This window comes from Monodon monoceros, unplaced genomic scaffold (assembly GCF_005190385.1).
Source record: "Monodon monoceros isolate NGI ecotype Baffin Bay Population unplaced genomic scaffold, NGI_Narwhal_1 Super_Scaffold_19, whole genome shotgun sequence".
NCBI classification, from domain to species: domain Eukaryota; kingdom Metazoa; phylum Chordata; class Mammalia; order Artiodactyla; family Monodontidae; genus Monodon; species Monodon monoceros.
The window spans coordinates 59,170,351-59,183,582 of record NW_021703775.1 but is presented as its reverse complement, the minus strand read 5'-3'; the positions used below and the strand labels follow the sequence as shown (position 1 = coordinate 59,183,582).

At 37.2% G+C, this 13,232-nt stretch overlaps 1 protein-coding gene across 2 annotated transcripts in view; it reads right to left on the bottom strand.

The window, feature by feature from the left end:
* Positions 1-667: 667 nt before the first annotated feature.
* Positions 668-13,232, bottom strand: part of STRN (striatin) — a 106,149-nt gene continuing 93,584 nt past the window's right edge. Inside the window, exons 15-18 of one of the 2 annotated variants that reach the window (XM_029232017.1) lie at positions 11,505-11,645; positions 3,250-3,357; positions 2,069-2,155; positions 668-1,981 (exon numbers count right to left, since the gene is read on the bottom strand). In XM_029232017.1, coding sequence (XP_029087850.1) covers positions 1,812-1,981; positions 2,069-2,155; positions 3,250-3,357; positions 11,505-11,645 — 506 coding nt within the window. In that variant the 3' untranslated portion in view covers positions 668-1,811. The remainder of the gene's footprint in view (positions 1,982-2,068; positions 2,156-3,249; positions 3,358-11,504; positions 11,646-13,232) is intronic. The other variant, XM_029232018.1, reaches the window with a different exon arrangement.

Genomic DNA, 13,232 nt, shown 5'->3' with positions numbered 1-13,232 from the left:
ACACAGGTCTTTAAAGAAAACTTGCCTGTATACTACAGAGTTCCAGAGGCAGATAAGCAGAAATTTTAAAGAAAAACTGTTGATTAATATTGACACTATTGTGATAATACTTCTTCAGGGAGTAGATGTACATATTATCAGAAGTGCCACTGTTATGCTAATGGAATACATGGGCATAGGAATGTAGGAATTATATTAAAAGGTTAAAATAGTTATGGATATGGACTTTTTTTTTAAGTCTGAGAGCCTATTAAAAATACATTTTGCTGAAAATTTGGGTATTAGTAACTTATTTCTAATGTCCAGATTGGTCTCTGACATTTTGGGCAAATAAGAAAGAGTGTGAGGAGAGGTGAGACAGTTGTAGGGATGAGGTCTATATACTGGGTCCAGACAGTGGGGTCATGGAAATCCCAAGAGTTGACCATATGTGGGTCATAGGTAAGGTGCACTCAGGGAACCCTGGTCCTTCAAGAATGGTTTTCCCCAGAAACAGTATTGATTCACTGCCTACTAAAACATGCTGTGTATTCCAATTAGACACTGGAGGTGGGGTAGGGAGAGGGAAAGAAAGACAGAACCCTTTAGCCAATATTATACACCAAACTATTCCATCCAGATTTCCAAGAGGTTCTTCTTCTTGGAGATATTAATAAGGGAATTCCTGGGGCACAAAACATTTGCTTTATTTAGTACTTCTGCAAAAGCAGCTGCCTGAGGTTAACCATATCCTTTGGACTATTAAAACATAATAATTATGAACTATTTTTGGTAGGTGTCAGATAATTTGAATGTAAGAGACAAAGAAGAAAGAGTAGAGATCATCTGAAGCATGGTTATGTGGGTTTTGATAAATAAGTACTTGCAAATAACTTCCAGCTTTTCAACCACTGCAAGGTAAGATTTCATTGATAGGAAATAATCACTCTGGTACTATAAACATCACATGAATAAAATGAATTTTAAAATTAACAGAAATTATTATAAAGATATGACCGGCTTGCCATTAAAAATAAACAGAATCTTAAACCTGAATAAGTTAAATCTTTTAGTAAAAGCAGACTCTATCAACTATTCTTCATAATGGTGAGTGTTTTTGACAGCTAAACTTTAGAATGGTACCAAATCTATTTTCAAAAATGTAATACAATATAGAAATCTGCTTAAAAACTAAATATTTGTTTAGCATTTCTGAATAATAATATATTTAACATGTTATTGCATTTCTTTTTTTCCCTCTAATAGGTAAAATGTTTTCCCAGGTGCTTTATGAGAACAGTTGAAAGGAGAGCTAAATTAAAAATGCATTTTAACACTGCCTGGTCATTATGCACATAGGGGTTAGTACAGCAGATATGATAAAGATTACTGTTTTGACTACCTAATATGTTTAACAAGATTTCTCAGGGGATAACTAGGTCTAAATTTCCATTCTTCCTCTACTCATTCCCAGCCATCAACCTTTTTAATTATCCCTTATAATGTGCCCTATTTACTCAATAGAGGCAAGCTAAACCTATGTTCTTCGCTCAGGCCTGCCTAGCGAATTAGAACAACCTCAGAAATAAAAGCTCCTATTTTGGGAAAAATTTTAAAGTTTTCAGGCTCACAGATTCAGCTGAGCTTGCAGCAACCTGAACAAACCTTAGTTTTAGAAAACGAATTGCAAAACTATACTTTAACAAATGTTCTCTGTGCTCCTTCAGCAGAACAAAAGGGCTGGATGGGTTGACTCTTGCCCCGGTCTTCTGTATCTCTTTTGTGCAGCTGATTATTTATAAAGAGCTAGAAGGTGAAGATGATGCATTGTGTCATACAAAGACTTTAGCCAGTGCATCAGCCCCAGCACTGGCTATATAGCATTTGGATGGGTGGAAAGCTACATCATGAATTGATTCTTCAAACTTTTTCCGATGAGCTGTGAACTCTTGGATACACGTCTTACTTTCTAGGTTCCATAAACGTATTGAACAGTCATGACCTATATCAAAAGAAAAGAAATTAAGAGAAAAATTACATTAAATATAAAAATGGTAAGAATAAATAAATAATCCATAGTTGTACTTACTGCCAGACATTAAGTACAGGCCATTTGGATCAACTGCTAAACTTGTAACAGCTTCTAGGTGGGCTACCATCGAGTGGATCAGTTTGCCTTTGGAAAAAGAGATTGTTACTCTTTAGTAATAGTTTACCTTATCCTGAATACAAGCCAGCTTACCTCGCTGTACTGGCTTCGCCAGTCACCCCTCTTTGTGTAGTCTCTACATCAATAGCTTTTCCAACTGCTAAAACAACACATGTCTCCCTCCCTGCTCTGGCCATGATGATAATGAGAAACAAAAGCTCAAATTTCAGATTATATTTTTGTCTTTCACAAATTGGAAGTCATTAATTTGTACACAAATATTCCTTTAAGCCATGTTCATTAACTAAAACTCAGACATTATTTATCACTGACTTTGCATCCTTTAGCTACAGGCAAATTATCTGTTTTGTGGAAGCAGACGAAAATACTGAGACAAAGACAAAGTAACAGAGAGAAAACCTGGCCACAATTTTGGTGGAAACAGTACATAGAAAGAGATTAAAAATGTTAAATTATTCATCACTTGTAGCTAAGCAAAGTTAGCAAAAGTCAACACATTTACAAAGCCAGTAGCAGATACTCAGGTAAATATGGCTGCTAATACAGTGAGTTGTTCTCCCAACCAGCTCTTCATGCATTTCCTTTAGACTAGTGAAATATAAGCTAATAAAAATTGGGAAAGCCTCCATACCTCAGTGCAAATCAGTCAGGACCAAATAATCAGTATTATAATACAGAAAAAATTTAGTCCATGGAAAAACAAATAAAATAAATCAAATGACTCAGGAGTTTGCCGTCTGTAATGATCATATGCCTCTACTTCCAGTAAATTTCTACTTTTCCACAATATATTCAAAACAAGAGATCATTTTATTGGTATCTGAATGAATTTTTCATTGTGTTCCTAGTAATAACCTTGGCTCTAGGGCCAAAATATAACACCTATTTACTATTAAATAAACCAAGATGATTCTATATGCTATCGTGAAGACTAGTTCTTAGCAGATTTAGACGGAGTAAAAAGAAACTCATCTGGGAGAGGATTTGTGTTTCAGTGCCTATTCACTGACTATAAAGCCACTGACAGACACCAAAATTACAGCTGGGATTTTTTTTTTTTTTTTTTGCTTTAACAATAATCAATTTAAATAAATTCTTACCTGTATTGTTATCATAGAATTTGATATGCCTGTCTTCATGAGCAGTGATGCTGATGGGAAGAGTGGGATGACTGATGACTCTATTTATTTGGCAGGAAGAGGTGGCTGCTAAAAAGAAAAAATTAAAGAGCAATACAAATTTGTCAGAACTACTATTTCTTCACACAAAAGAGAACTGAATATTCACCTAAGAGATTGGAAAAGTAAATGATATGACTTTAACTTGTCTTTAGTTCATTTATTCTGCAATTGTGTTCATAATTGCAATGTTAGGAAATGAGAATCACCTGAGGAACACTCTACTGACAAATCTAGAAGTACCTGGGAATTAGAATTTCCTTTTCCACCACTTGCTATCAATGGATGCCACCTAGAGCTTAGCCCAGAGCCCACATTTCTCATTTCTCATTCTACAGTGTTCTATGATACGTTTGCTACTTTAATAAAATTCCATCATTACTTCATGTAGATAATTCCCAAACTTAAATCTCAGCTCATTCTAGATACAGAGCTCTTTATCACATGGTTATCTTCTAAAGATAATCATGACAAAGAGAATTTTTAACTCTTTAATCTTCTCTTTCTCATAATAGAAATGGTCATTTAACAGTCTACCATGTTTGGAATCTGAAAATAGCATCCTAATAGTATTTTCTTGCACACTATTTAATTGTGTTCAAAGAGATCTTAATTATACACACAATGAGACAGGCAGGCCACATGTCATTAGGTTCATAACACAGTGAATGAATCAAGGTCCAGAAAACATCTGTGACTTCCCCAAAATCATGGTAACAAAGCTAGTACCTATTCTAATTTCTACCTCTATCCCAACTAGATGACTCATGCAAATCAGGCAACTGCCAAAATCGCTACCTAAACTATCACAAGTTCCTCCTGACAGCCTTTTATGAAGTGGAAATCAATTATTAAGAGCTTAAGTTTAATTAGTGATTTTTGTTACAATACTTTTTACAAGAAAAAAAGGGAAAATCTACACAAAGATAACACTAATTTAAGATATGTCAAAGTTAAAAACTAATTATTATATCATGGTCTTGGGAGAAGGGATGTCCTTATAAAGTACATTATTGGGACAACTGGCAAATTTGAGTGTAAACAATAACAGCATGTGTCAATGTCAAATTTCCTGATTTTGATAATGTAATGTGCTGTCAGAGAATGTCCTTATTCATAGGAATTACATGCTAAAGGATCTAGGGGTATAGGTATATAATAGGTATATAACGTCTCTTAAATGGCTCAGGATTATAAATTATACACATACACAGAGAATGACAAAGTAAATGTGACAAATATGGCAAAATGTTAAAAACTGGTGAATCTGGGTGAAGGTTAACCAAGAATTCTTGTACTGTTTTTGAAACTCTTCTTTGAATAGGTATCATGAAGTTACACTCATAATAGAAAATATAGTGATGCATAGCTAAAAATAGCTCCAATATTAGTCTACTCTATTGGATTTTCATGTGGTACCTAGAAATATGACATCTTAAAAGCTGAAGGTAGTCTTTTTCCAATGCTAATGGCAGGCGGCCACCCAGCCTGTTATCTAAGTGCACAACAAAAAGTCACTTGACCATGTGGAGTAAGCTCTGGGTCAGTTATATTCATTTTAAATGGTCCTAAACAAAGAGTTTAGATTAAAAATTCAGCCTATGGATATTTTTTCCTCCAGAGATAACACACCACTGACCAATATCTGCTGTAAGGTCTAGCAGGAGAATAACAACAAAATACAAATACTTTAAGTAAAGTATCCGATATATTTTGGGAGAGAAGTTTCTGAGGATAGCTTCAATTACTTTGAGATCTAGAAAAGAAGCATGATAGAAATCAGGCAAAAGGAAGTTCTTATTTAGTAATACTTTTTAAGGAAATTTCTCCAGGTGATGGTAAATCAGACAAGTAAAAGTAAGCAAAATACAAAGAACACTAGAAATAAACTGAAGGCCTACTAGCCATCATTCTAACAATGAGTCTAAAAGAATCCTCCAAATATTTATATTCAGCTTATGATCTAAAAATAGTTTACCTTTCCAATGGGTTCACAAGTACCCAATTACCTGCTTCAACTACCTTTAACTTAATCATAGTCAAATCACCACTGCCATCAATAATAAGAAGAAAGGTAATTTATTCTGATTCTAACAACAAACATCTTTCATCCTGTTAAACTATAGGAAATTCACTTTTACCTTAAAACATGTTTGGTCTGAACTTTAATTTAAAAAAACACCTGCTAAATTCCAGAACACAATAACATAGTCAAATATAAACAGCTAAGGGAGTCACAGTAGAAAGAAATAAATTTGCTTTATATAACTCTAAAGTAATCAAACTGATAACTTAGGAAATGTCAGGACATATTATTATAACTCGAAATAGTTATCACTTATTCCAAGAATGCTGCCTTTGCTCAAAACGTTCTCGGCATTCTTCTTCAGAAAATGCTTCTAGTATCAGGCAAAAAGTCATATGACTTTACAGTTATACACTGTGAGGGAGAAATGGAATTGCCTAGTTTAGCTTATCCATCTCACTCACTGACTTGAGACCTTATTAATTTGTAGCAGTCATTAAAATCAACATTTACGTTGAGAACGTTCAAAGAATTGACCATACTCTCTGAAGGTAATTTGAAAAATGTTCACATCCTTCTTAATTTCATATTGGCTTTTTATTTTATTACAGTAGCTTTAGGTCATATATCTAAGCATGATTTTAAATTTACTAAGAGAGGGCGAAGTCAAGATGGCGTACTAGGAGGACACAGAACTTGCGTCTCCTCACAACTAGGGCACCTACCAGGCACTGGTGGGGTACCACGGACACATAAGGGGACGGGAGGAACCCCCAGCGACCGGGTAGGATGTGGGGTGTGGGGGGGAGTAAAGGGGGAGGAGAAGTGGAGGCGGGACGGGACTGGCACCCCTGAGGGATGGATGGGGGAGGGGAAGGGATCCCATGCCAAAGGGAGAAATTGGGGAACCATTGGGAGGGCAGAGGATCTATACAGATTGCCAACAAACACATGAAAAAATGCTCAACATCACTAATCATTAGAGAAATGCAAATCAAAACTACAATGAGGTATCACCTCACACTGGTCAGAACGGCCATCATCAAAAAATCTACAGACAATAAATGCTGGAGAGGGTGTGGAGAAAAGGGAACCCTCTTGTACTGTTGGTGGGAATGTAAATCGATACAGCCACTATGGAGAACAGTATGGAGGTTCCTTAAAAAACTAAAAATAGAACTACCATACGACCCAGCAATCCCACTACTGGGCATATACCCAGAGAAAACCATAACTCAAAAAGTGTCAGGTACCACAATGTTTACTGCAGCTCTATTTACAATAGCCAGGACATGGAAGCAACCTAAGTGTCCATCAACAGGTGAATGGAAAAAGAAGATGTGGCACGTATATACAATGGAATATTACTCAGCCATAAAAAGAAACGAAATTGAGTTATTTGTAGTGAGGTGGATGGACCTAGAGTCTGTCATACAGAGTGAAGTAAGTCAGAAAGAGAAAAACAAATACTGTATGCTAACACATATGTATGGATTCTTAAAAAAAAAACTGGTCATGAAGAACCTAGGGGCAGGACAGGAATAAAGACGCAGACCTACTAGAGAATGGACTTGAGGACACGGGGAGGGGGAAGGGTAAGCTGGGACAAAGTGAGAGAGTGGCATGGACATATATACACTACCAAACATAAAATAGATAGCTAGTGGGAAGCAGCCGCATAGCACAGGGAGATCAGCTCGGTGCTTTGTGACCACCTGGTGGGGGGGATAGGGAGGGTGGAAGGGAGACACAAGAGGGAGGGGATATGGGGATGTATGTATACATATAGCTGATTCACTTTTCGATACAGCAGAATCTAACACACCATTTAAAGCAATTATACGCTAATAAAGATATTAAAAAAATAAAAAATACAAGAAAGAAGTTCATAGTCACTGAAAAAAAAAAAAACTTTATACAGATAATATTCCTCTGGGCTCAGCCCATAATACTGCATTTCCTGTTGCCATGACATCAGTGGTCACTATTACAATCCCCAGGATTCTGTGTAGTGCAGAGAGAGAGAGAGAGAGAGAGAGAGAGAGAGAGAGAGAGGGAGGGAGGGAGGGAGGGAGGGAGGAAGAGGGAGAGAGAGAAAGCCAGAGAAGACAGTAGTTTTTCTTTCTATTTCCCTTCTTTTTCCAATTCTTTCTTTTATCTCAAAGAAACACCAAAAGAAAAGTGCAAGCCAAACAGGCAAGGGAGGCAGGGGAAACTTTTGCCTTTTCTCAATATGTTGGCTAAGGATGCACCAGGCTCCTTGAAGATGTGCCCTGAGTCAAGCTATCTGGACCGGACACTCTTGGTTGCCTAAGCAGGGCACCTGCTTCCCTGCTTCCTCCTTTATAACATAACCCAACCTGGTAAATGGAATAAATGTAGCCAGAGGGCTCAAAGGAAGCTGGTCCATCCCCAGCTCCTGGGGAGAATCCCAATTCCAAGTCTATGCCAAGGATGGTTTTATATGTGTGTGTGTGTGTGTGTGTGTGTGTGTGCGTGTGTGTGTGTGTGTGGTGTGTGGTGGTGTGTGTGTGTGTGTGTGTGTGTGTGTGTGTGTGTGTATAGTCCCCCTTGCTGGTGATTGCTTCAGGACCGCAGGCTTGAGCCCATCATCACAGGGCTCTCTCCAGTTGATCGTGACTATTCAAGGGTGGGCTGTGTCCCAAGATGTATCACACAGACAGGAAGGAAAAACTTTAATCGTATGTTTTTCAGGGTGAGGTCGCCTCTCTTGTTGGAAATGAACAAGGGAGCAGGTTGTTCCAGGTATGCTGGCAGCCATGTTGTGACCGCAGGGCAAGTTAGTCTGAGGAAAAAGCCAGCACACAAAGGAGGAAGGCAGCCAGATGAATCAGAGAAATGGAGCTGGAGCTCTGATTGTCTGGTGTCTAGAGGTGGGTGCTTTGCGATGACCTAGAGGGGTAGGATAGGGAGGATGGGAGAGAGGCTCAAGAGGGAGGGGATATGAGGACACGTGTATGCATATGGCTGATTCACTTTGTTGTGCAACAGAAACTAACACGGTATTGTGAAGCAATTATACTCCAATAAAGATCTATTAAAAAAAAGTATTTAGACATTTTAAAAAAATAAAAATAAGCTACAAGGATATATTGTACAACATGAGGAATACAGCCAATATTTTATAATAACTATAAATGGAGTATAACCTTTAAAAATTGTGAATGACAATACTGTACACCTATAACATATAATATTGCACAGCAACTATTCTTTAAAAAAGTAAAATTATGAGAAATGAAAAACAGATTTATTTTATACAGGCCTATCTCATTTTATTGTGCTTTGAAAATATTGTGTTGTTTTAAAAATTGAAGGTCTGTGGCAACCCTGTATTTAGCAAGTCTATTGGTTCCATTTTTTCAATAGAATTTGTTCACTTCATGTCTATGTCACAGTTTGGTGATTCTTACAATATTTCAAACTTTTTCATTATTAATATTTGTTATGGTGATCTGTGGTCCCTGATCTTTGATATTACTAATGTATTTGTTTTGGGGTGCCATGAAGTGCACCCATATAAGACGGTGAACTTGATAAATGTCGTGTGTGTTCTGACTGCTCCACCGACCAGCTGTAACCCCATCTCTCTCCTTCTCCTTGGGCCTTCCTAGTCTCTGATGCACAATATTGAAATTAGGCCAATCAGTAACCCTACAATGACTAAGTGCTCAAATGAAAGGAAGATTTGCACACTTCTCACTTTAAATTAAAAGCCAGGAATGGTTAAGCTTAGCGAGGAAGGCATGTGGAAAGGACAAGCCAAAAGCTAGGCCTCTTGCTCCAGTCAGCCAAAAGTTGTGAATGCAAAGAAAAAGTTCTTGAAGGAAATTGAAAGTGCTATTCCAGTGAACACATGAATGATAAGAAAGCAAAACAGTATGGAGAAAGTCTTAGGGGGCTGGATAGAAAATCAAACCAGCCACAACATTCCCTTAAGCCAGAGCCTAATCCAGAGCAAGGTCCTAACTCTCTTCAATTCTGTGAAGGCTGAGAGAGGTTAGGAAGCTGCAGAAGAAAAGTCTGAAGCTAGCAGAGGTTGGTTCATGAGATTTAAGGGAAGAAGTACTGTCTCTGTAACATCAAAGTGCAAAGTGAAGCAGCAAGTGCTGATATAGAAGCTGCAGCAAGTTACTTAGAAGATCCAGCTAAGATAATGAATAAAGGTGGCTACACTAAACAACAGATTTTCAATGTAGATGAAACAGCCTTCTATTGGAAGAAGATGCCACCTAGGACTTTCATAGCTAGAGGGAAGTCACGCCTGGCTTCAAAGCCTCAAAGAACAGGCTGACTCTCTTGTTAGGTGCTAATGCAGCTGGTGACCTGAAGGTGAAGCCAATGTTCATTTACCATCCTGAAGATCCTATGGCCCTTAAGAATTATGCTAAATCTACTCTGCCTGTGCTTCATAAAGGGAAAAACAAAGCCTGGATGACAGCATATCTGTTTACTACATGGTTTACTGAATATTATAAGCCCACTCTTGAGACCTACTGCTCAGAAAAAATGATTCCTTTCAAAATATTACTGTTCACTGACAATGCACCCAGTCACCCAAGAGCTCTAATGAAGATATACAATGAGATTCATGTTTTTTTCATGCCTGCTAACACAACCTCCATTCCACAGCCCATGGATCAAGGAGTAATTTCGACTTTCAAGTCTTATTATTTAAGAAATACATTTCATAAGGCTACAGCTGCCATAGCTAGTAATTTCTCTGATGGATCTGGGCAAAGCCAATTGAAAACCTTCTGGAAAGGATTTACCATTCCAGATGCCATTAAGAACATTTGTGGGGCTTCCCTGGTGGCGCAGTGGTTGAGAGTCCGCCTGCCGATGCAGGGGATGCGGGTTCGTGCCCCGGTCTGGGAGGGTCCCGCGTGCCGCAGAGCAGCTGGGCCCGTGAGCCGTGGCTGCTGGGCCTCTGCGTCCGGAGCCTGTGCTCTGCAACGGGAGAGGCCACAACAGTGAGAGGCCCATGTACCGCAAAAAAAAAAAAAAAAGAACATTTGTGATTCATGGGAAGAGGTCAAAATGTCAACATAAACAGGAGTATGGAATAGGTTAGTTCCAACCCTCATGGATGACTTTGAGGGGTTCAAGACTTCAGTGAAGGAAGTAACTTCAGGGGTGGTGGAAATAGCACGAGAACTAGAATTAGAAGTGGAGCCTGAAGATGTGACTGAATTGCTGCAATCTCATGATAAAACTTGAATGGATGAGGAGTTGCTTCTTATGAATGAGCAAAGAAAGTGGTTTCTTGAGATAGAATCTACTCCTGGTGAGGCTGCTGTGAAGATTGTTGAAATGACAACAAAGGTTTACATAATTACAAAAATCCTGTTGATCAAACAGCGGCAGGGTCTGAGAGGATTGATTCCCATTTCAAGAGAAGTTCTACTGTGGGTAGAATGCTATCAAACATCAACGCATGCTACAGAGAAGTTGTTCGTGAAAGGAAGAGTTAGTCAATGCGGCAAACTTCACTGCTGTCTTATTTTAAGAAATTACCACAGTCACCCAACCTTCAGCAACCACCCTGATCAGTCAGCAGCCATCAACATCATGGCGAGACCCTCCCCCAGCAAAAAGATTGAGACTCACTGAAGGCTCAGATGGTGGTTAGCATTTTTCAGCAATAAAGTACTTTTAAATTAAGATATGTACACACTTAACAGTCTGTACTATAGTGTAAACATAACTCTTATACGCACTGGGAAAGCAAAAACTTCATGTGACTCACTCTGTTGCAATATGTGCTTTATTTCGAAGGTCTGAAACTGAACCCGCAAAAACTCCAAGATATGCCTGTATTCAGAATAAATATTATTGTCTTCAAATAGAATTGAAAACTAAGCGTTTGGTATAAAATTAAACTTGACTTCTCTTTAGAAAAGCTCAAATGCTACTTCAAACAGTATAGTTATACATGTGAATAAACTTAACCTAAAGACTTAAAATCAACTGTAAATCATTATATCCTTCTAATAACTGTGTTATATGATTTTGAGGCAGAACACTTTATAATGACAAGTGTTTTTCATAGTTGACTCTAGTAGTTATAATTCTGATAACGTTTAAAAAATTGATCCAAACACAGACTACTTAAAATTGGTATACATACTTGAATCTAGGTTGGATTCTAAAGTGAGAATGCGTTGTTGTGTTTCCATGTTAAAGATGCTTGTGTATCCTTTGCTGAATGATGCTACCATATGGCTCGGGTCACTGCTCACTAGATCCACAGAGGCAGGGATTCCCAATTCTAAGAGTCAGAACATATTCGAAGACAATGGTAGTTAGAGGGTCTACTTCACAATGTGCTTAGAATATAGCAAAACAAACGGTGGTATAAGAAGTAAATAAGGCTCAACATTAGAATAAGAATTAGCTCATAGTCATTCAGCGCAGATTGTTTCTTTCATTACTCTTAGTCCTAGTCTATTTTATCATCCTTACTTGTTTACCGCATCTTCTACCAGTCACTCACAGCTACTGTATTCATTGAATCCAAGCCTTTATTTAGAAATAAATGGAAAACATATGGACTACAAGTTTTTCTGCTTCCACCTCAAATCAACCTGGGGTTTAGAGGGGCATCACAGGAATTCTTCATTTTAAAAGCCCATCTCTTAATAGGAATTCTAACTCTCTAAAAGTATGGAATTTAAGAAATAAAAACTCAAATTGTTATTTATTGGTAGAGTTATGCAAATATCAAATGCAGGCAATTCATCAAAACCTAGGCACAAGTTATGGCAGCTCAAGAATAAAGAAGGTATTTTTATTTATCATCTAGAATAGGGTAAAACTTGGAACTTATTTATAAACATAAAAAAATATAATTCTATGTATATGTGAATATAATCTGATTTTTAAAATCTGGTTCAAAATCTAAGTAAGCTAACAGTTCAAAAATGTGTATCTTCCAGAAGGTACATTAATGGCCAATGAGCACACAAAAAAGGTGCTCAGAATAATTAGCCACCAAGGAAATACAAATTAAAATCACAATGAAATACTGCTACACACCCACCAAAATGGCTAAAATTAAATATATCCTCAACACCAAATGTTTGTAATTAAGGATGTAGAGCAACTGGAATTCTCACACAGTGCAGTCAGTGGTGTAACATGGAACAACTACTTTCAAAGAAAGTCTGGCAATTTCACATAAAGTTAAAACACACAATTCTAATTCTAAAGCCCAGAAATTCTATTTCCAGGTCTTTACCTTCCTGTGATTAAAAAAAAAAAAAAAAAAAAATTCACAGCAGCTTTGTTCATAATAGGAAAAAATGGAAACAACCCAAATGTTCATGAAGAGGTAAATGATAAACACAGTGGTTTAAGGAAATACTTACTACTAAACAGTAAAAATAAATTATTAATGCTTATTACCACATGGATGAATCACAAGAACACTACAGTGAGAGTAAACGTCAGATACAAAAAGAGTGCACGTTGTATGATTTCATTTATGTGAAGTTTTAGAATAGACAAAACTAATTTATAATGAAAGAAATCACAACAGTGGGTACCGCTGGTTAGGAATGGGGAAGGTGGATGACTGGGAAGAACACAAAGAAACTTTAGGGCAGTGAAGGAAATGTTCTATCTTGATAGGTGCAAGAGTTTTATGTATTTGTCAAACTCATGAAAATGTACCCTTGATATCTGTTTTTTACTGTACAGAAATCATATCTCAATTTTTAAAAATTCAAAAAAGGCATGGTATTTCACCAAATAGTATGCTTTTTAAACTTATACATACTAAGTTGGAAATTCAAACAAATATATTTTTACTGCTTAAAAACAACCTTCAAATTAAATTTAAACAGTAAGAGTTTGT